At 41.9% G+C, this 23,714-nt stretch overlaps 1 protein-coding gene across 1 annotated transcript; it reads left to right on the top strand.

Moving 5' to 3' along the window:
- Positions 1-755: 755 nt before the first annotated feature.
- Positions 756-23,225, top strand: LOC130180665 (sphingosine-1-phosphate phosphatase 1-like). Its single transcript, XM_056394332.1, has 3 exons — positions 756-1,999; positions 12,715-12,804; positions 22,521-23,225. Exons 1-3 carry the CDS (start codon positions 1,082-1,084, stop codon positions 23,070-23,072), a joined length of 1,560 nt encoding a protein of 519 aa, XP_056250307.1. The 5' UTR covers positions 756-1,081; the 3' UTR covers positions 23,073-23,225.
- The last annotated feature ends 489 nt before the right edge of the window (positions 23,226-23,714 follow it).

Here is a 23,714-nt window from a genome sequence, read left to right as displayed (position 1 = left end):
AATATTCGGTGGTGGAGAAAGTGTTCAAATCCTTTACTTACGTAAAAGTACTAACACCACACTTATCCTGCATCGAAAATGTTACTAAAGTGAAAATTATTAAAGTATAATCAGGAAAATGTAAGAAGTACTGTGACTTGCGCATTAATTTAAAAGCAGGAATTTACTGCTTTAGTTGTTGGTGGACATAATAGCTAATAACGGTTTTATATAAGGCTACAACTAATGAGTATTTTGTTAATGGATTAATCTGCTGATGGATCTATTCATTGTTTGGTTTGAAAAAAAAAATCAGAAAATAGTCAGAAATACTGTCACAATTTCCTAGGGCCCAAAGTGACACCTTCACAATACTTGTTTTGTTTTATAAAATAAAATAGTTACAATGAAAAGCAGCAAATCCTAACAACCATGAGAAATGACTTAATGAAATCTTATTTTGTAAAAGCAACTATATCTGTCAAATACATGGTGGGATAAAGTATTTACCTCTAAAGTGGAAATAGAAAGCTGCATGAAAAGAACTCAAGTAAAGTACAAGTTGCCTACCTCAAATTAATTAGTACTTCAGTCAGTGTACTTAGTTACACTCCGCCACTGCACTAAATCTGACTTTTTGTTGGCCCGAACGATTAATTCTTAAATTTCTGTCCGTTTAAACGTGACCAAACTTGGGGGCTGGACGAGGAGTTGCAACATTTCCGACAGCAATGAAAGGCAACATAGAAGGCGCGCTCCACTGACGGCTGCATAGACCTGTCAGTTACAGCAGACCACTCAGATAGCGGGGCACTGAACGCACCTGGACCGTGTGGAACAAGAACCGTCCAGTTCGGTTTCTCCGTTACCGTCCAACTGTAACAGTAGTTCTACTCTTTTTTGAATAATATTACTCGTCGTCATAATAACTTGTTTCAGTTTAAAAAACGACTCGGGATTCACTTCTGAGTGTCACTCTGCCATGATGCCCGGGCTAGCCAGCTAACGTTAGCCGGAAAACTAGCATCCACTGTTTGGGGGAGAGTAGCGGAGTCCGAGCTCCTTTTCTCGGCTGTGTGTGGTTGACTAAACCGGATTAAACATGGGAGAAAGTAACTGGTTCACGGAGCCGTTCCGATATCTCCAAGACCCCCACCTTGTCGCCCGCTTTCAGGACATTTGTGGGGTACGGGGGACGTTTTCGAGAACTGTTTGTGCTAGTAGTACAGCCACCACCACCAGCGGCAGCATCAAGGAAGCCGACCGGACTCGCTCGCACAACAACGGGGCTTGCCATCATCACATCAACGGGGAAAATGAGAGTGAAAATTTGGCCGTCATTGGAGCTGGTGAAGGGGAGACAGTACAAACGACAGCGGTGGGGGTTCGGAAGAGGATTACCGAGTCGAATGTTGTGACAACCCACGGGGAGGAAAGTGAAAATGCGCCCCAGAATGGGGCAGTGGTGTCCGCAGCCACCGCCGGGGGAGAAACGGTTGGTGTGGGCAGAAGCAGTCGCAGCTTTGCCGGGGCTGCAGCTGCTGCTCAGGGCGGCAGCAGCGGAGCCGGGCTGGATTCTTCAGGGGCAACCGAGTCAGAGGGGAGCGAGAATGGCGGTGAAGTCCCGGGTCGCTCGCGGAGCAGCACGGTGAAACCCCTCCGCAGAAACTCTCTAACGGGCGACGCCGGGCAGGAGTTTCTGATCGAGAACCGCTTCTTGTACTATCTCTTTACTTTCGGAACCGAGCTGGGCAACGAGCTCTTCTACATCACCTTCTTCCCCTTCGTCATCTGGAACCTGGACGCCTTCGTGGGCAGGAGGCTGATCATGGTCTGGGTCTGGGTCATGTATCTGGGACAGTGCACCAAGGATGTGTTCGGCTGGCCACGACCCGCTTCACCGCCGGTGGTCAAAGTGGAGATGTTTTACAACTCGGAGTACAGCATGCCGTCCACACATGCTATGTCGGGCACAGCCATCCCCTTCTCCCTGTTCTTCATGACCTACGGCCGGTGGGAGGTACAGTAAATCCACCTTCATACACCAACTAGCTGGCACACTGGGGAAAATTTGAAGAAAGAGAAGTAGACAGGAGATACTTCCCTCTGATTTCACAAAGGAGAGTGAGGAAGTTCCCCCCTGTGAAGTTTCACAACAATTGCCTCTATTTGCCTGTTCCTTTTGTTCATGGAGGTGAAATCCTAAATGTTCACTTGAGAGCAGAATAAACAGTAAGCAGTGGGGTGAAACTTTGCAGGAACTTTCCTGCCTCCACAGAAACATTAGACGCATAACTGCACCCCTGGGAGCTGCACATACACCTGCTGCTGACCCTTTGCCTCCTTACAAGGCCGGTCCATTAGAAAAACAAATATTAAGGCAGATTATCTATCTAATGTACACATAGAAATCATTCAGAGAAAACTTAATTAAATAATTGCTGCATATATTGTTAAAATACAAAACACACCATCACAATATTTGGTAACACTTCATTTTACACTCTTTGATTTCCTAATAATTGTCAAGAATGTTTCCTGGAAAAAAACATAATTTCCTCCATCAACAGCTCCCTTAAAAGCCCAACAATGCAACTCCAATATAAAGATATATAGATATCTGATTGAGGATTTTTCTTCCAGACTTGGTGTAAGAAAATAATTTTTATTTCAGTATTTCCTGCAGAGATGTGCACATTTGCATCCACATTATTGCAGACAACAGCATCAGCCAAAAGGAGTGTTACCTTCACCCACTTGGCTTCTACTCCTGTGCTCAAGGGCACTGTGATATTAACTGATTTGATGTCAATCCTGTAATCTACTGGTATACAGGGCAGCCCATTTGGATATCTACTCCCAATTCCACACCCACCACAACTGCCAACTCCTGATACACGATCACTGAGACTTTGTCAGTGTCCTGAAGCTTTGTCATTAACAATTAATGAGCGGTCGGCTCAGTGGATACAGTGACAGCATCCAGGGTGGCTGTGCAGCTCTATGAGCACATTTGTTGACTCTTTACTCCTTGTACTACACTGAAATCAAGCTCATTGTGGATACAACAAGACTAAAAGCCCAGAACCAATTTCATTACACAGCAAAAAATTTGTTTTTTAGTTGAAAAGACCAGATCAACAGAAAATTCAGCAAAACTTTTGATAATAATTATCATCATTTAAGTCATATTTTAGGCAAAAATCCCATTAATTCACAGGTTCCAGCTTCTCATATGTGAATGTTTGCTGGTTTTCGTAGTCTTCTATAATAGAGTCAATGTCTTTGAGTTCGGACAAACAAAAAATAATTTAAATATGTGAGCTTGGGCTTTGGGAAGCCTTCTGACACGTTATAGACCAAATAATTATTGATTAATCAAGAAAACAGTGAGCAGATGATTCGAAAATCACGATCTTAGTTTGGCTCAACCTTGTTCAATGTGATGGCATTTAGCATGCAGCATTCATAAATTTAGCATGTTAACCACTCGGTATGTAATATTTTGTATGCTAACACGTGTGGCAAAAAGTTTAAACTTTCTCGACTTTGGTCAGTGATGCATCTCTTGGTGAAAGCTTGCTGTCAATCGTCTGTTTTCCAGCTGTGGAAGATGTGGATCTGTTAAAGTGCATAGAAATGAGAAAAGATGGAATTGTCCCAAATTGCTGGAATAACATTCATGCAGGAATTTTGTTTTAACAAGCCATTCCCTGTTGTTCTTTGCTTCATCTCCTCCTATTCACACAGGAGGAACAACACTCCATTGTGTCCAGTCTGTTAAAGCTAACAGAAAGACTATGTAGTCCAGCTCCATTGTCTCTCTGTACATCCACACAGTGAGGAACATGAATAACAATTTGCAGGAAGTCCATTTGTTTCTTATAGAACTGAGGGACAAGGGAAAGTGGACGAGTTTGTCAGCTGGGCAGATATTTGCTCTTTGACCAGAGAAGTTCAGTCTAGCATGTGTGAAATGGATAAATAAAAAAATTAAAAAGTATATTATAACCATTTAAAGAACTGAAGTTCTACACAAGACTGCATTTTATAAATCTATGAGGTTAAATGATAAAGATCAGCTAATTAAAAAAAAAAAAGAGCAGAGGACCAGGATTGCTTCTAGACCTGCACAGAGAAATGTGCTTATGGTGTGAACAGCCAGGCTACTGCTCGCACGACACAGAGTCAGACTGTTATTAAACCTCAAAATAAAATAAACAAGCCAGGCCTACCTTAGTCCTCAGCAAAGTCCGGCTTGTCTACTGGATTTTATTCAGAGATAGCAACATAGGGACATGCTGTGGGATTAGTCTGGAGCGCAGTCTGTTAACTGTGAGACCTGCGGTGGACAATACCCACTCAGATGGTACTGATGTCCGAGGATATTTTAACAGTTTAACTGATAGTATTGATTGGTCAAAATTCTCGTTATAGGTTAACAATTAAGAGAATGATTATGAACAACACAAGCCCTAACATTACCATACCCTAATAAATTACAAGAGCTTGTTTGGAAAGCGTCAAATATTCGTCGTGAGTCGACTCTGGTTAAAGAGTATTTTAGCTGCACCAGAGGTCAGAGCATTGACGTGAGCAGAAACGAGAGTGAAGGGGTGAACAGGTCAGGCCGCTCTTTGTGTCTGTACTCAACCCCATGTCCCTATTTCGTACTTTATTCTAACCATGTTTAAGTTTGTGGTGCACTCACACTGGTGAATCGAGTTTACTTAAAAACATCTCCAGAAACCACATACTGTGGTGTGCCTTTCTGTTTGCGCTGGAGAGACTCAGCGGTGTAGAAGCAGCAGATGTAGGCTGGTATTCTCATGGAGAATCTTCTGCACTTCTAGTTAAGTCACTGCCTTAAGTGAGTCCAGTTCCCATAATGCTTTGCCATGTTCTCCAGAACGTTGCTTGGCGTACAACAGTCCTTACTTTGGTGTGGCTGGCAAAAAAAACAAAGCCCAAGAGTTTTGAAATGTAAAACGTGTGGGCTCCCTGTAGTTTGAATCACAGCAGGCTAGAGCAGAGGTGGGATTGATTTACGACTCTCTGCCTCCCCGTCTGTCTGTCAGGGGAAGACAAAAGAGAGCCGACCCCTGACCGTCGAGTGTGGGACTCCGAGATAAGACTGATTTAGTGTCTTTATCTCTCTCCTTTCTACTTACTGTCACAAAAGGCCTCTTTCTATTCATCAACCTAAATTTGAAAGGGCATACGGAGAGTGTAACGTTTCCCAAATGCTACTCTACACGGCTTGTTAAACACTGTGGATAAATCACTCTCTATTCAAAGTCCTGAAATACAAATAGCTGACCTGCTTGTGTGGAACACCAGATAAAATGTTGACCTCTGTCTCACTTTCTGAATCTGATCCTCTCACATTCATTTAGGTCTCAAATGTCACTCTTCAACTTTGCCCTAATTGGGATTTTAGGAAGTGCCGAGACCTGCAGGCAGCAGACAGAACTGTACCTTGCACCTGAGTTTTCTCCAGATGTATAAATCCTCCTTTAAGCTTTTTATTTCCCGTCATTGTACTTCATTTCATTTCATAACTGAAGTGTATTTAATGGGAGGGAATGGCAGGGGATCACACTTCTTTTCTTTTCTGAAGGCATTTTGGAAGTTCTTCCACAGTCATTTGCAGGTCACAAAACATGACTTGCACAGTGCTAAATTAACAAAATGTTCCTTTTTGTAGCTTCCAACTTGTTGTCATTATCATCTATCTAACTGTCATCCTGCAGTGAAAGCACTTGGAAGCACCAATACAGTTTATAGATTCAATAGATTTTGGTTTATGTTCTTCTTGCACAACACGTTCACACATCAGGTTTTTGTTTAACAGATTTTTTACTGAACAAACTCTGGCTTCGTACCAAATTGATATGAAGTGTTTTTTTCTCGCATGCAAGTTTCCTTTGCGGGAAAAACATTCAACTGACTTGACCACTAATATTATTTTAGCCTTGAAACAGCTCATACACGGGACAGATGCATTTCCTTTTCAGTGTCTCAGACAGATTCACCCCAGAACTTTAAAAAAACAAAAACAATAATAATAACTTGTACTTTTACACAAGTCAAAACACCAACACAAAGTCAAAATATAGCCGCTTGTCTACTTGTCTGTAGATGACGTAGACCGAGTATCGTGAGAATCAGATGAATCAGATTTTGGGTTAACGTTTGATTATTTGAAAATGGTGGAAAAATTAGATATTTTTTAGAGCAGAGGAACATTAGAGCAAAGATGCGCAAGATTTCAGAGATCAAAATGGCAAAAGAATTTTGACTGTAGCCCAAGCCGTTTTTGAGAAAATTTCATAAACGTATACTTCATTTTCATAGTCCCCCCGACACCCCCACACCCCTCTTCCTCGGCCACTGCCCATCTGAGCAAAGCAGGAATGTTTGGATTTGGATGGGCTGGCCTGCAGTCAGACAGTCCTCCTCCCATCCCACCGCCCTCGTCCAGCTCAGACGGTAACTCGAGCCAGATGTCTCCGTGGAAGATAATAGAAAGAGTGAACTAAGTGAGAAGATGAGGGACAGAAAAGAGCAGGCAGAGAGGAGACAGGAGTCAGGGAAAAGATATGAGAAGAGATTAGACAAGATGAGACTATTGGAAAGGGATGGAGAAAGAGCAGACGAGAGAAGTGGTTAGGGGCAAGGGGAGGGGTGAATGTACAAACATGAAGGGGAGAAAGAATGATATAAGAGCTAAAGAGGCCTGGAGAGGAAGAGACGAGAGGGAGTGAAAGAGGAGGAATACAGTGATGGAAAAGATCAGATGAGGGAAAGATGGAAAAGAGACACAAGAACAGAGGAACTATAGTCTGAACAGTGTTTTTAACAAGAAGAGAATATCTGTTTCTTAACTAGAAAAGTAAAGAATAGTTATAGCTTTCTTTAAAGTCGTGTTACTACTACGGTGTCCAGTCAAGCAAGAGCAGAAAACATTATGGTAAACAGGCTTTGTGTGAGACTTCCTCCCTCGAGCAGGAACACTAGGTGTGAACACTACAGCTTTTCCTGCAGGCATGAATGAGCAGTATAGCGTTTCCTAACTCCAACCATCAGTAGTACATTGTGTTTTCATTCAATTTGCAGATGAGTATCAACTCATTTTTTTTTCTGAAGAGCAGTTTTTTAAGCAGTAGTTTATTTTGCTAGCTCACATTCATGTGCAGAAATGAAATCCCAATGACTGTTGCAGCAGCTGTTTTATGTGTTCAGACGAAGCTTTGTTTGAACGTAGTAAAGGAGAGACACCATAAAAATGCATTACCATGTAGAGTTAACCCATGAAGATATAACTTAAAATCACAAGTCAAAACTAAATAATTAGAAAAATTGTAACAAACTAATGTGAGAAGATTATTTTTTTTCAATATTTACACATTTTATTATTAAGATATTAATAGTATCTGTCACGTCACCTGTATTAGTTAACATCCCTTTTCCTTTTATGATGATACAGACTTTCAATTACCGCTACTTGGATTACGTCTAATCCAAGTAGCGGATTAGACATAAGATTGATTTCACGCTGCGTTCAGGGGAGATGGGAATTGCTGCTGACACCACTTGGTTGCTTGTAACTAAAGCTGCAACAGAAAATTAATCTGTAACTATTTTCATAATCGATTAATCGTTTTAAGCAAAAATACCATCAATTCTCTGATTTTTACGTCTGACGTTTGGCGATTTGCTGTTTATCTTTGTCATACATGTATATGACGGGAAACTACTTCTCTTAAGGTTTTAGATCGTTAATCAAAAACAAACTGAAGTCATTGCTGCAGCATCTTGAGAGTTTGTGATTGCACTTTTCTTTAGTATCTTTTAGATCTTTATAGATCAAAGATTTAGAATAAATTGAGAAGATAATTGGCAGATTAATAATGAAATCTTTTGGTGTATATGTCGGTTGAATCTTTTTGCTAATGTGCACATTTTTCCAGAGACGTTTGTTGGTGTTTTTGTTATTTGTGACCATTATCATGTGTGGTAGAGCCATTTCCAAATATTGAAAAACATAACTGTGCTGAAGTACAATTCTGAGGTATTTGTACTTTCCTTTACCTTACACTTTCTTTTATACTTGTGTGCTACTTAATACTCGTACCCCACCACTATGCAAAGTGATATATTGCACTGTAGTTACTAGTTATGACTTATTTACATCTTGGCAGTGTTGAAAATCAAACACAGCTCATCCTGGGAGCGTTGTGGTTTGGGTGTGTATGTATGTGCAGCATATGTCACGTTAGGGAGCAGAGAGCAAACCCTACTCTGAGGTTAACGGTCAATAAGCAGCGTGCGTAGAACCACAAGCCACACAAAAAACACACCATGTCCATAAAACTGTGCACGAGGCGACCGCCGTACCGCCGTGGTCACAGGCCTGAGGCCAGAGCAAGCATGCAAACACGGCCGTGGGACCCGTTGACACATTGCTCTGTTTGCACACGGACAGAGAACACCGTGTGGACAAGATGTCCGCACACTGATTCCTCAGTGCCCCCTGCCTCCGACTCTCAGCTCGGTTTCCCAAACAGTGTTTATCTGAGCTAATCCACACACATAAAGACGCCTGTTTCCCAACTAAAATCTCCCTCTACACTGACCTAATTTTTGAAAGAGGTCTCAGAGTTTATAATTGACTCTTTCAAGTGCAGCCTGGTGGTTAGAGAGACACCTGTAAGAGAGTCTCACAGGAGTCCCTCTAAATGTAGCCTGTCAGTCACATATCTGATGCAGCAGCCTTTGAACAGGTGTTGTGTTTTGTGCTGCTGCCTTTGATTCTGGATCTAAATGGCTGAAATATAAATGTACTATTTTTGTGGAGATTGTAAAAAATAAAATGCATGTAAGTCTTAAACACCTACTGCTGCTTGACATCAGTTTTGGGTGATGTTTTAAAAAGGAAAAGTGGTTAAAAAAAAGTATTGGTGACACAAAATGCTTTTGCATGAAATTGGTCAAATGCTTAAAATATATGTGCCCTCTGACTTTCTTTGTTTGTTGCCTTGTCAGTCACTTAGTTAGGAAATTCATATTCCAGAACATGGAGCACTGTCTTTGTTTTTACCACACAGCACAAAAACACAATGTTTTTAGTTTTTTTTTTTTTTTTGAGGACAGTCATAAAAACAAAACGCCTGGCTTAAAATACAAGATGGCTTAAAATACACAGATTAGATTAGATTAACTTTATTAATCCCACAACTGGGAAATTAATTTACCACAGCAGAAAAATAAACATCTATAGAATAAACATCTATGGAAATATACATAAAAAATACAGCAAATATACACTAATAAATACAATATACACAATACACACGATATGTACATGAAAAAGTGCAAGTTTGCACCTGGTCAGGAAGAGCAGGAGTTGTGGAGTCTGACAGCTGCAGTTATACAAAATCATAAGCCTTCTCAGGAACTGCAGCAAGACACTTGGACACACTCAAGCCTAAGTTTTAAATATCATAGACCTCTACAGAAAGTCTGGAAAAATTCACTCATGGTCAAATATGTGAAAGAAGTGAATCAATTTAATTTATTTTTCCATTACACACAAGCTGTGAACTAAGCTCATACCTTTGGATAAATACAGGCGTATTTTAGCTGTGGTTGGTGCATCTACAACACACCACTGGCAGGACGTACAAAACTTCCCCCCTCCCAACCCCCACTCTTACTCCCTCTGAAGGCTGGAGGTCTGGGAGTCACAGTGGTGGTGTGTGATTTGCCATGTAACTCTGGTGTGTGAGAGGAAATCTGAGCTATCTCAGCACACAGGAGCCACAATGGAGAGAACAAAGGGCTTTTAGCAAGTGTGCAAACCTCAGCAGCTCATCCTTTCATCTGTCACCTCTTTCAACTGAGCTGTCACTCTTTTTCTTTTTTCTCCTCCTCTTTCTGTTCACACTGCAGACCTGCCTGCTAAGTCCTGAACTGCTGCTCATATCCAGCATATTGGTCAATACAAAGAGTCGTTTATCAACAGATTTTAATTGATGTTTATTCAAGCTTATGCCAAATTTTACCTTGTTCACTCTTCTTTTCGGTCCTAAAGTAGCTTCTTTGTTTTATGTGACCGTGGACTGAATGTTGTAGGGTTTGTAGGGTTGGTTGCATGAAACAAGCAATTTGAGGACTATGGTGGGCAGCTTTTTTTCTTTTTTTTTTGGTTTTGGGTTTTTAAATGGGCCCTGAAATGACTGATTCACCGTTTCTTTGTCAGTGTCATTATAAAATTCAGTGTTTCCACTGTCCACTACGTTCATTCAGTCATGGTGAGCTGCCTAATGATTTTAAGTGCTGAAAGCAAACCCTGGCTTTATGTCACTTTCCATGAAAAATCTTCCAGCTTTAGGGAGTTATACAGATGTTCATTTGGGAAAAATCTTTTTTCTGGTGATGGATCTGTACCTTGGTACTGACAGATAGCTTGAGTTGAGGCGCAAGAAGCATTTCCAGGAAAGGAAATGTTGGATAGGCGTCCACAGTCGTACCCTCGTTCACCTCAGAATTGTTCAGTGACTTAGACCTTCCTCAGACACCCAGTAACTCAGTCATTCATTAAAAATTGCAACAGAAGAACGGCAACAAGCAAAGCTGTTGTCAACTTAACAGATATAACAACTCTTAACTTGACATTTCATTGACCAGGATCACAAATGAAAGAAAATAAATAAAAAGAAGAAATCGGCTAACATGAACAAACTGGCAGCTCAATGCTGCATGTGTTGCTCTTGTTATCAGATTTGAGCTTTGTCAGGTGCATTCTAAGTTTTTCACAAGCCTCTTTGTTCGATCCTGCAGACGTCTAAATTACACGTCCCTGCATCTTCAATATGCACATGGGAGTGTCAGTGGCGCTTGACTATGTTTTGATTTGTCTTTTTTCAGTGTGACTTTGGTCCTTCTTTGGTTTCCCTTTGTTGCTGACGATGCTCAGCCGAGCTGCTGACACTTAAGATTCACTCGTTCATCGCAGCACCACATCATCTTGGCTTGACTGCACAACATTGAGTGTTTGAGTCAGACGTCACTTGTCTCACAGTTCGGGATGTGATTTTGAGGCATATGCTCATGTGACTGAGGAAACTGAGGAACAGTGACTCACTGCACTTTTTTTTTTGCAGTTTACACTGATTAGAAAACAAATAATCTGAGTCACATGAGGGGAAAAGAATCTGACTTTGACCACTTTAAGCTGAAGTGTGAACACAACCCCCAGCTTTCTGTTCCTCCGCCCTCCCTTTGCCACAGGCCAAGTACATCTGATAAGGAAACAGCAGAATTGCTGAAATATTTATGAGGTCCTCTGAGTCCAGTACACATTAGCAGATTATCATACCCACTGCATCAACGCACCATTCTATCAAGGCTTGTTACGAACTGCACACTCAACAAAGTGTAGCTGAGTGTCAACTCCAACACACCCAGTTATTTCATCATCATTTAAGGTCAAATTAATTAACATACCGCAGTTTAATAAGTTAGCTTTCATGCAGCGACTCATTAACAAGTAGACTTAGTTATTACATAATGTGAAACACAGTTACCTTCATGCTGATCAAAGGCAAAGAACAGAGGATACGTACAAAGCAGAGTCAACTTTATATGCATGTAAAGGAATGCAGCTTTAATTATTTTAAAAGAATTGTATGTTGAAAGGAACTTGGCTTCTGTTTATGTTCAGTGTTTCTCACCAATACATATTGGATGTATCCCTGAGGTAAAATAAAGGTGTTGAAAGCATTTATTTCCTCATAAAGAAAGTTAATTAAGCTTTATTTACTCAGGAAGTTTCACTGAGGCTACATCCACCTCAGCCCCTAAAACAGAGACTTTTGGAGATGCTGCTGGACCCGTTTTAGTTTGAAAACTTCGGAGTTGTGTTATAGTCCGGAAAGGCAAAACTGAGACCTTTGGAAACGATGAGGTAGACACCCACGGTCACTCCCTGATTGAGTCTTATCAGCCTCGACTACCAATGGTGAAAGCAACATGGATAATGAAGTACAAGTGTTATTGACCTTGTTGTCTTTGCTAGAAGCTATGCAGTTAAATTCTGCATTTTAACTGCCTCTTCTGTTCCTCATTTGTAGTATTTTCTGCAACTAATCAACTACAGAGTAGACAATCTGCTTCCTGTTTACACTGGGGAAAAAAAAACGTTTTGCTAATCACATTCTTGTCATTATCAAGTAAAAACATCACACATTTGCTGCTCACAACTTCTCAAATGTGTGGATTTATTCGCTTCTGTCCAGAACTGCAGTGATTAGTTTGTTAATTGAGTAGTTGAAATAATGAATTAATTGTTTCAGTCGTGTCGTGTTTCAAGCAAAAAAGCCAAACATTCTCTGGTTCCAGCTCCTCATGTGGATTTCCAGAGTTTCCCTGTTTTATGTGACAGTCAGTAAAATATCTCTGGGTTTAGGACTGTAAACCAGCTTTTTGAAGATGTCACTGTAGGCCCCCTGAAAGTCATCAATCAGTCAGAGACTGACTGATATGAGTCACTCATATTGAAAGTCATTGTTGTTTTTGTTCTGGTTTTTACTACCTCTCTCTCTTTAGGTTAAAGTTCTCATACGTTAATCAGAGCTGCATCAGAGATATTTGTTTTAATTATAACCAAACCCGACCGCTTTAATGTCCAGACAAAAAGAGATTTAAAAATTTCTCCTTTCCCCTCCACAGTACCCGTTCACACTGGGCTTCAGTCTGGCTCTCTGCTGGTGTCTGCTGGTCTGCATCAGTCGAATCTACATGGGGATGCACTCAGTCCTGGTGAGTCTGATCTCTCTCTCTCTCTCTCTCTTTCTCACACACACACACACACACACAGACACACACACACACACATACACATATGGTGCCAGCGTTGCTGCTTGCACTGCCAATGTGACGTCATTCTGTCTGTTTGAACATGATAGCTGACCCGTAGGAAACAGTATCTGACCAGCAGTCACTTCAGCTTCAGAACTGGGTCAGCGTCAGGTTCTGGTGTCAGCAGCTCAATCACCAGTGTAACTACAGGACTACTACACGCAGAACAGCTGCTTGTGTTTGTGACACCATTCATTCGTCTGAAAAGAATAGAAATGTGAAGAACAACAACTTTCCACCAGGCTACTTCGACAGTTGAAAATAGATACTCAACTGTGTATTTTCTGTGGCTGTCTCTTTTTTCAAAAAGTCGACTTTGAATGAATTTGAACCAACATGTAATTATTTGAGTTAATTCAAATGCAACCCATGAAGACTACTAGGCAACCGTTTTAGAGCACTTCCATTTTTCCAGTTGTTATTGAGTTACCAGCCACCACAGCAGGGCTGGTAGTGTTTTTCATCTTGTGAGTCTGTGTCTGTGCCATCATGGCAAAATGTGGTCCAGGAGATAGTAATGCATCAGAGGGTGTAGTAACACAGTTGATTCCAACATTGCCTTTGTACAGACAGTGGGTCTGTAACTCATCAACAACGGTTGCATCTGTTTTCAGGCTTTAATTTACTCCCACTGCTGCAGAGAAGCTGTGAGTTCACCAGTTTCCTGATCCTGAAAAAAAGAACTGTTTTACATGAAATTTACATCATCACTTTGCCCCAGTTCCTGTGCCTCTGTATGTCACTTTCACCTCTGATCTGTTGTGGTTGTAGAGAAAAGCAGATGCTTTTACAAAGTCATCAAACAACCTTATCGTTAATTTTGGCATCCACAATATGCAGTAGAAAGTACTTCACACATCACATAACTGCAAAGTCCACAGTTCAGTTCCCAGACAGGGACCTTTGTTGCATGTCACACAGTCAATGTATCAGTGCTCATGTCAAATATATCAACCCAAGTTTCACTCAGTGGGTTCCTCAGAGCTGTGAATGAGCTACTTCAGCTGGTGAAGACAGTCAGATGTGGTTAAGAGCTCGGATCTGAATTAAAATTATTGTGTCGCCCACTGTGATACTTATTGTGAACAATAATCTTAGTAAGTAATATTGCTTAACAGCCAAATAGCACTTGAATTAAAAACAGACAGGACATGGCTGAGAGCGATGACTGCTTTGTTATGGCATCACAAAGTTACAGAAGTCCTGACGGCTCCTTATAAGGCTCAGTTTCTGAATACTGTGTGGCTGTGTGCATTTCTCTGTGGGCTGAGCGCTTTGATATGTTCACAGTATTAATATAAAACCTAGAACTGCTTTATGATTAAAAAAGACATGGAAATCTCACTTGATACAATAAGGGGCCTTTAAAGATTTCCTGCATACACGTTTTGTGGTGAATAAAAACTGTTTGCACTGAAGGTTTCAAATTTCCACATCACACGTGTTCCTCTCTGGACCACGATTGAGACGCTAGTTGTCACAACATCCTGTTGGTACGGGCAGGTGTTAAACTCAAAATTAAGGTGAGCACAGAGACACTTTGAATGTGACAATAAACTCCATCACTACATCATTCTGCACAGCAGCGCTCAAACATCACAGGGAAGTAACAGTCAGAAAAACACATTTTTGAGCGTAGTGGGACTTTAACATTTAAACTGAACCGTCCGTCTTTGTGGAGTTATTTGTAAGGTGTGATCAGCAGACAGGCTATGAAACAGGAAACCTTTCCACCCATTGATTTTCAAGCAGGAGGTGTAATCTGAACTCAAGTCTCCAAACAATGGTTTTCCTGCTTCAGACTTTAGAAATGTGGAGAAACCAACCCGAGTTTACTAACATCTGGCAGGTGTCTGCTTCTCATTTACACCCAGCGGGGGTTGTTGTTATTATTTGAGGACTGAGGATGATGATGATGAACTACTGTGTTTTTCTGTGCAGTGTAACAGCTGTACCCTAAAATTGCTCCACATTTTAGGTTTGTAATCTGGGTGCATTTTCATTCCGGGCATTTTAATCTGTGTACAGATCAAAGTTCATTCATGCTGCAGCGTTCACAGGACCTTGTTAAGCGCCACGTTACGCTCTGTCCTCACTTTGTTTGGAGTCGTCATCACGTCCCCAACATGCTCAGGTCTGTATATGTCTCAGTGCGGATGTGTAGGTGGGTTAGACAGTAAAAGGCAGCATCTCACAGTTTCTTAGTGGAAACTGTTGAGGAATATCCGTGCCTGCAAAGACTTGCCCCAGCATCTTTTGTCTGCCTCTCTCACGTTAGTGGATTGTTTTGCCGACAGCAGGGTTCTGGCTAGATGAGATCACTGCTGTACGATACAGGTACTGTCATGAAAAACATAATCTAACACCACTGGGTGGGTGTGTTTCCCTCAGGTTCCCCTACAGCATTACAGTATTTCTCAATGTCTGCAAACCACCCACTGCATATGAGAGACTGACTGAGTCGTTAAAACACCAGAAAAAAGCTAAATACTCTGCAGAAATTTTGAGTGTGGTCACTGAACAACCACAGTATAACATGTAGGAAATGTTTTAGTTCTCTAACAAGTGCATCAATGAACCAACTGTTGTAAAGTAAAGAAGAAACAGTTTCCCTGCAGTTCTCCCACTGCCCTCAAATGAAAGTGGTCGGCAGCACTGAAGTCCTCAGCACCAAAAGCACAGACACATTTAGCAACTAACTGGTGAACATAGCCGAGCATTTAAACTCTATAGCAGCAGCTACAGAGGCAGATGTTTCTCTCAGGAGTTGGTGGAGACCAAAAACAGAGCTAAAAGAGAGGGAATGATGGAGAGACACACGACTCCAAATGAAAATTAATTAATTTGCAGTTTTTAATGCTGTTTTTTCCAACTATATAAATCTTACTCTTACAGACCCCCTGCAGTTCCTCCTCCAGACCTCTAGAAGTTTGTGGTTAAAGGGCTCTGAGTGTAGTTAGTTATTTTAAGGAAATAAATGTTCTGGCAAATAATTCAGTCACCGCAGAATCTTGTGTGGGTTTCTCTGTCCATGCTTCGGGCACATTAACCTCGTATGTGCTAATTCCTCTCACCGGTAAATGATGTCAGTCTCTGTGCACTGTTGGGGTCGGGCTGTCTGTCGTCAGGGCAACGGTCTCCGTGGTCACGGCTGTGTCATAGTGACTGATTGATGGTTGTGTGGGAGCAGCAGACGTTACAGCACACTGGCCTCCCTCCCAGATCAACTGTAGAAGGTAATTCCACATCAGAGGCTCTTCTTTAAGGGCTCTATGTGGCTGCCCGCAGGTGGTGTCACAGTCACGACCTCCACCTCAGGAACCACATGCACATCTGCCGGCCCACATTACTCTGCTCCATCTGTGACCGTCCCAACAGAAATAACATTCATATTCCCTCAGATAAACAAGACCTGACCCAGACAAAACATTAAGATGATTAATTCAACAGTTAATTAGATTTATAATTCAAAGTGAGTAAATTATAGGACGCGGGTGTGAGTCATCCTGTTCCAAACATCTTGAGACTTGTCCTGGCCAATCAGATTCAAGTGCATCCGTAGCATTAACAATACCACAAATGTCTGTGAAAATCTGACGCTACAAATCCCCATCTCCTTTAATGAGCAACAGTGGAGCCTGAGAGGGAGTTTGTTACTGTGATTATGGTTGTGACAGTGAGACGGCACTTAAGTCCTAATTAACTCAATAAATAACCAAGAGTAATGTTCCGTTTACATAACGGGTGTCTGTGCCATTCCCAGTAGGATCGCAAGACTTCACAAAGGGTCAAACAAGATCTTGATACAAGTTCCATTTCAGAACTGTTCCTAAACAGTTCCTGTTTGTCTTTGTTATGCTTTTAAACACACCATCACACACAGTACCGTGCAGATGTTTTAGACACTAAAATAAAAGGGAAAAGTGAGGAAGCTTTCAAAAGTTAACTCCATACAAAGTGCAGCAAATAGAAAAAATCTTGAATCAGATCAGTATTTGCCGTGACCCCCCCTTTCCCTTTAAACCAGCACCAGTTCTCCTCGGTACACCTGCACATTGTTTCTCAGGTACATGGCAGGTATGTTGTTCCAGATCTTGGAGAAGCTGCCCCAGTCCTTCTGTCTCAGTCTCTCTGTCTCTTCATGTGATCCCAGACTGACTCCATGATGTCAAGGCATAGCCATTTGCTATGTTTAAGATGTCTTAGATCTAACTTGGTGAACTTTGCAAAAACCCAGATTAAAAAGTATAACATCTTAAGTTCATCTAAAATCTAAATTATTTCCAGCTGTTAGAGCTGCAAAATGCCTTTGGGGACATTTTGTTTTGCAGGATCTAGTGCTGCCCCGTTGAGTACATTGTTTACTAACAGCAAGGAGCATTTAAGAACCTGTTTCCTTCCCACGAAGCACTTGTACTATTTCTTCCTGTGACAGTTTGTACTCCAGATGTTCCGCCCTTGTCTCACTCAGCCCTTTCCTCTTCCTCCACTTGACCACTCATGGTTCTGTCAGATAGATAAAACCTTCTGACTGTCATCAACAAACTCCTGCTGCTCCTCCTCGTACACATTTTTCCTCTCATTCGATCGCATGATGGATATAAATAATATCTATAACCATAGCAACAGCACATTACAGACCAGTTTACTTTCCACCGTTAACCAGTTAGCTTGTCTTGAAAATCCCTTAAACTTTCATCTTCCCTAAACTTTTCCCTTAAATAAGCACAAATAAGAAACCAGATTTTTCCAAACGGTTTTTCACTGTCATATAGCGACATAATCTACATTTACTTCTTCCAACGCTTCAGTGAAACGATGTCATACTTGTGCTGGGTCAAATATTCAAGCCAGCATCATTACAACAGATGGGAAAATTTGACAAATCATATTTGGGATCTCTCTCTTGCTAGAGTTTAAATCGAAGTGCAGTGGGATGTAACAGTTAGTTATATGTGCTGAGCTTTACTTTTGAACCCTAGGCCTTTTTTTTTTTTTTTTCTTGCCTTTTTTTTTCTTGCCTTGATTGATTAAGTTAAGAGAAGGGGGGGTGTGAACAGGAAGGTGTTGGGAGCATTAATCAGCCTCATGTTTTCTTTAACCAGCACATTGTTTAAACAGTGATCTCAGAAACACAAAATTTAGGTCGAGACCTCAGACCTGGAGTTATGTGAGATGGATCGGTCCGTGGGTCGACATGCACAGAGCTCGTTTCCACCTGATAACACAGTCTGATGTCTGCAGTCAGGCCATGCGGGGACTGTTGTGTTTCAGGGAGTGGAGCTTGAACACGTGGGAAGCCATTAGCGGTCTGCTCTGCAAGGCCTGCCGGGCACTTAATGCGCTCTGGAAATCATCACGCCCAATGAAACTACTTCCTCCTCCTTTGTTCTGCAGGAAGAGCTCAGAGACAAAAAGCTGTTCTGCTGCTGATGAGTGTTGTTGACATCTGCAAACCCTTTGCCAGACTGCTAAATGAGCACTTTCACTTTTAGTGTTTTTGGTGTTTTAGCTTGCATTGTAAAATAAGTTAAGTACAAATGAGAAGTACAGATGCCAGTATTTTTTGTTCACTATCCAAAACTAGTGTACAAAAAAATACACTACTTGGTTGGTAGGTACTGTCTAAAGTTGCTGCTCCCAACTCCTCTGCTGCATTTATGGAACAATGTTGGGATGGGGGGGTTGTCACAGAATCTGAGGGTACGCTTGTTCAAAGCCCCTAAAATCTTGGTTTTCTAAATCTTAACTGTTTCTCTATAACACCAAATACATTTTATTTTTATGAATGTTATAATTTTATCATGTGACAACTATGGATTGATTTTATTTTCAGCTGTACCTGCCCGCTGAAAAGAGCGTTAACTGCAGACAACATTAATCTCTCTTAGGAAAAAGCAGAAAATTGGGTTCATGCAAAATCCAGTGTGTCGTAGTACAAAGCTGATTGGCTTTTCAACAGATTATATTTTCCTCTTGAGGCAAATGTGTTATTTGTGATTGTGGCTAAAACAATCAGTCAGTAGATTGATCAACAGAAAATTGTCTAGAATCAATTTAATATTTGTATAATCATATGAGTGATATTATGAACTAAAACCTTCACCTTCACTTTCATCTGCCAAATTTATGAGCCAAAGAATGGATGGAGAAATAAATAATCATACAACACATAAATTAATAATGGAAATAGTATTTAGTTGCAGCTCTAAGAAATAAAGTGTAGAGACTGTTATCAATCACCTCGCTGTATGTCCACAGCTCGTACACTTATTGAACTTGTACATTCTTTTAATGGATGCTGATTGCAGGATCCATTAAGTGATTAAGTATCCGGATGAACAACAGATAGGAGTCACATTGGGTCAAGCTTTATGTACAGGACTAATAGTGGTTGTGTTTCCACTGAGGCCACACAGCCTGACAATATACACACTCATTTATTTTCATTGTAAGGCACTTTAGATAAAAGCTTCTCCCAAATGGCTGCGCGGTCCTTCAGGCCGCCGCGCCACCGGCTCCTGCTCCTTCTGGACATTTATAGATCAGGCGGGTCATTGTTTCAGAGCTCCCTCTACTTGTGTCAGTGGAGGAGAAAATTACAGGCAGCTGAGAGCTTTCACTCACTGTGTGTTTGTCATTAAGAGAGAGAGGGCTGATAAAAGTTTGCAGCGGCAGCAGTGGTGGTGGCAGTGATGAATGTCAGTAACCTTCTGAGGGGTTTCCTGTCCGTTACCTCGCCCGTCGCCTTTAAACGGCCGTGCAGTAAAATGTGTCCTTGCAGTCTCGCCGTGTGCTGTCGGTTACTCTGCAAGGAAACGAGTTCCTGCTGCGCTCATAGTTCAGCACGGGTTAATGACTTACTGTGAGATCAGGGCTTATATGGACCACAACATGTATTTAAGCAGCCAAATAGATATTTAAACTGTAACAGGACCTTGGTTTCCTGCCATTGTAGTCGTCCAAGTCGACTGACCTGCCAGGCTGGGCTGAAATGTCCCAGTGTTTGGCTGGTGGATGAGGTCTGGTGTAAATATACAGTAACCGTCATTGATTTCTTCTCCAGGGAAACTAGACACTGATTAGACGCCTGCTGTCAGACCCTGAAGCAAAGTTAACACTGTATACACCTAGGTCGGCCTGAGGAGGGACTATAAAGTATTGATTTACACACTACACCCCCACTGTGCACATTCACAACGACAACTTCCCCCTCAATATTTAATATGTTATTAATATTCATGCAGGTTAATACAAGAACAGGCAAACCACCCTAAAAGACACACTAGGGATGAACTAGTCTGACTTCATCCATCTGATACCAGTTCTTTTTTCCTGTAATTTAAAATCTCCAAACCTGTGTGTGTGTGTGTGTGTGTGTGTGTGTGTGTGTGTGTGTGTGCGTGCGTGCGTGCGTGCGTGCGTGCGTGGGTGCGTGCGAGCTGATTAGGATCATTCTTTTGTGTAAAGTGAGATGATGCTATAACGTCGGTCAGCAAGTGATTCTACTCCTCTGCTCTTCTCTCAATCACATGTAGAGCTGATCTTTACGCTGGTTTTTAAGTGTTTAATATACAGTTAGCTCCTTTAGTCCTAGAAGAGTTCTTGGTCAGCTGTGATGTAAACACAGGGATATGTTTGAAAGGTTAAATCCACAGGTAATCAGTGCCAGAGCAGGAAGCCAACTCAGTTTGCTGCTCAGGTCAATAAATAAATGGTTGTGATGACATTTGTGTTTGTGTCTAGAGTTCATGGCCATGTTGTGCTCGCTGACTTCCTGTTTCCTGTCAGTAGTCCTTCCTTCATCCATCAGAAGGAAACGCACCAACAAATATTTATCTCAAGAGATTGTGACATGATCCAGACGCTGAACTTTTGTCACATTGAAGTTTGTTTTATCTGGATTTGAACTTGACTCAGTGAAATGAAACCAGGGACTCAGCTGATTCGGTTTTAGACGTTGTATTTGTTGTTGTTGTTGTTATCTTTTACCTTTTTTTATCCGATGCAGGATATCGTTCAATAAATCAATTAATCGTTCTTTATTTATTGTCTGCAAATAGTAAATTTGGTCGGAGGTTCGTTAGTATCTTGTTCTCACAGCATCCATACCATGTGCACGCTGTTACCTTTTGCACAAAAGACCTTAGATTATCTTATCTTATCTTAGATGTTGTATGCATAAGGTATTATTATTATCTTTGCACAAGACAAAACTTAACAATCCTTCAGGACCTCAAGGGCATCAGTCCATCCCAAAGCAAAGATAAAAAAAAAAAAAAGAATCCTGCAACAAACACAAGACTCCTGCTCCGGCTCAGGGTCACAGGTTTGTGAGAACAAGGGTGAAAAAAAATGATAACGACACACCTACATGAGAAGCCTCAGAGCTGTAACCTGTACAGTCACGTGTGTGTTCTCCCTCTCAGGATGTCGGAGGCTTTTCCTCCCGGCAGCCGTGTGTCCTACCCTTGAACAACCCCATGAACTCTTTGACTGTGTCTGAAGGCCACTCCCTTCTTCATGCACTCACTAATCCCTATGTAACGGACACTAAATGCTCAGTAGTGAGCAGTAAACGGAGACTTCAACACTTACTAATCATCATCATCATTTTGCGTCACTGACAGCTGTAAATTTGCTCAGCTCTTGACAAGTCTTAAAAAGCACTGAATTCATTTCCCGCTGCGATTGCAATATAAGTCACAGTTTTTGTGGGAATGGCAACTTCGGCTTTGCAGTTTCACTGAAAAAAAAAATCTAAGAATTATAATGGTGTGGTTTTATTGTGGGCTCTTAAACCAAACAAGCGTGTTCCCCTGTGTCTGGAGAATACGATTTGTAGGCCTGGACATCTCTGTGGCAACATAATGCTTCATTTATAACGGCATGTTGTGACACATTTTACCTTTTATTTAAATAACTGAAGCTCCTGTGATTTGGATATTGCAATTTCAATTAGTTTTCAATGAATTTGTCCAGTCCTAGAGTATATCAGGAAATCTGTCATTTCATTTACAAAAGTCTTGAATCTATTTTCTTGCCTTAGACAGTAACATTATTTAAAACTGTTTTATAAATGGTTGAAGGCTGTTGTGAAATGTTAAAGGTTTATAAACCACAAGTGAGACTGGTGCGACAGAGGAAGCAGCTTAATTCTTTTAAACACTGTCGCTGACGCTCATAATGGTCATGTACTTACTAAATAATTGTAAGCCGTATATTCCGTAGTGGTTAACTGTGAAAAGCGTAATTTGTAATCACTTAAATTTAAATCCTGGAAAAATAGCAGACAGTAAATGTAGTAAATTGTGTAGTGTACAGTACACTGTATAGTAAATAGGGAGTGAGCTTGGACACAGTCTTTGTGATTCAGTCTGGATAAAAGTGTCAGCTGAACCCTGAAAATATAACTCCCTCTGTGGCTCAGGAGACGCAGCGGGTCATCCACTCATCTCGAGGTCAGTGGTTTGATTCCCGGCTTCTCCTGTCCTCAGGAAGAAACTGAGCCCAGCACCATGTGCGGTAGCTCACCGCCATCGGTGTGTAAATGTGTGAATAAGAAGCGTTTTGAATAAAACCACTACCATCTTTGTTTCTCTGTTTGTTTCCTACAGGACGTGATTGTCGGCGTCCTGTACAGCGTCTTCATCCTGCTCTTCTTCCTCCCAGCCTTGGACAAGATCGACGGCTTCAACCTGACCTGCCGCTACGCCCCGCTCATCATCATCTCCCTCCACCTGGGCCTCGGCCTCTTCTCCTTCACCCTGGACACCTGGAGTACCTCGCGGGGTGACACCGCTCAGATCCTGGGCACAGGGGCCGGCGTGGCCCTGGCCTCCCACGTCAACAACTACCTGGGCCTGCTGCCTGACCCGACGCCAGACCAGCTCCCGCTCATCATGCCCGCCCTCAGTGTGGGTCTGGCGGGCACGGCCATGCTGCGGCTCGTCCTCGGCGTCCTGGTGCTGATGGCCACACGGGCGCTGATGAAGGCCATCACCATCCCGCTGGTGTGCCGGGTGTTCGGGGTGCCCAGCGGGGACGTGAGGAAGGCCAGGCAGCACATGGAGGTGGAGCTGCCCTACAGATACATCGTCTACGGGACGGTGGGCTTCAACGTGCTCTTCCTGGTCCCGCTGCTCTTCAGCTACATGCGGCTCTCCTGACTGGATGTTAGCTCACAGTGACGTGACCCTCCAGATGTTCACCCAATGCTGTAATCAGATCAGTTTTGCTACTTCTTTGCATCCAAAACCACTTTCCTAACCAGAGGCAGCCGGTTTGGGACTGATGAAGGTGAATTAAAGCCTCAGCACTGACCTGCATGCTGCCTTTTTTTATCTGTTTTCTAGTTGTTTTTCTCTCCTGTTTGCTCAGAGTAGCGCTCAGGATGGACGACACAGGAACAGCTGATTGCTTCCAACAGCTTTCCTGAGTTTGTCCTGATGGCCAGGAAATCTGGCGAGTGATATCTGTTCTGTTCTTTACATTTATTTAAAATCAAATCAGCTGGCTCCACCTGATCCCAGGAGACACTGTGGCGGCTCAACAGCGGCAGAGCCGAACATCCACTCCTCCTCTACCAGCCTAATTCATATTAAAGCAAAACAAAACAAAAAAAAACACATTTTTATTAACAGTGGCCTCCGAAAGACTACAAACGCCACTGATTGCTACTGATAGAAGACCTGTGTCTTAGCATTTATATTTTTATTAATGCTGTTATTATTATTATTAAGAGCTCAGACAAAGAACCATGAAGGTAAGAAGACTGAACAACTTCCAGCATTTAAAAGCAACATTTCACA

The sequence above is a fragment of the Seriola aureovittata genome, chromosome 13 (assembly GCF_021018895.1).
Source record: "Seriola aureovittata isolate HTS-2021-v1 ecotype China chromosome 13, ASM2101889v1, whole genome shotgun sequence".
Classification (NCBI taxonomy): domain Eukaryota; kingdom Metazoa; phylum Chordata; class Actinopteri; order Carangiformes; family Carangidae; genus Seriola; species Seriola aureovittata.
This window is presented reverse-complemented; position numbering and strand designations above follow the sequence as displayed.

Coding starts and splice junctions, on each gene's coding strand:
- LOC130180665 (XM_056394332.1), top strand. CDS start 1,082: ATGGGAGAAAGTAACTGGTTCACGGAGCCGTTCCGATATCTCCAAGAC. Junction 2,000..12,714: donor TGACCTACGGCCGGTGGGAG/GTACAGTAAATC, acceptor TCCCCTCCACAG/TACCCGTTCACACTGGGCTT. Junction 12,805..22,520: donor TGGGGATGCACTCAGTCCTG/GTGAGTCTGATC, acceptor TGTTTCCTACAG/GACGTGATTGTCGGCGTCCT.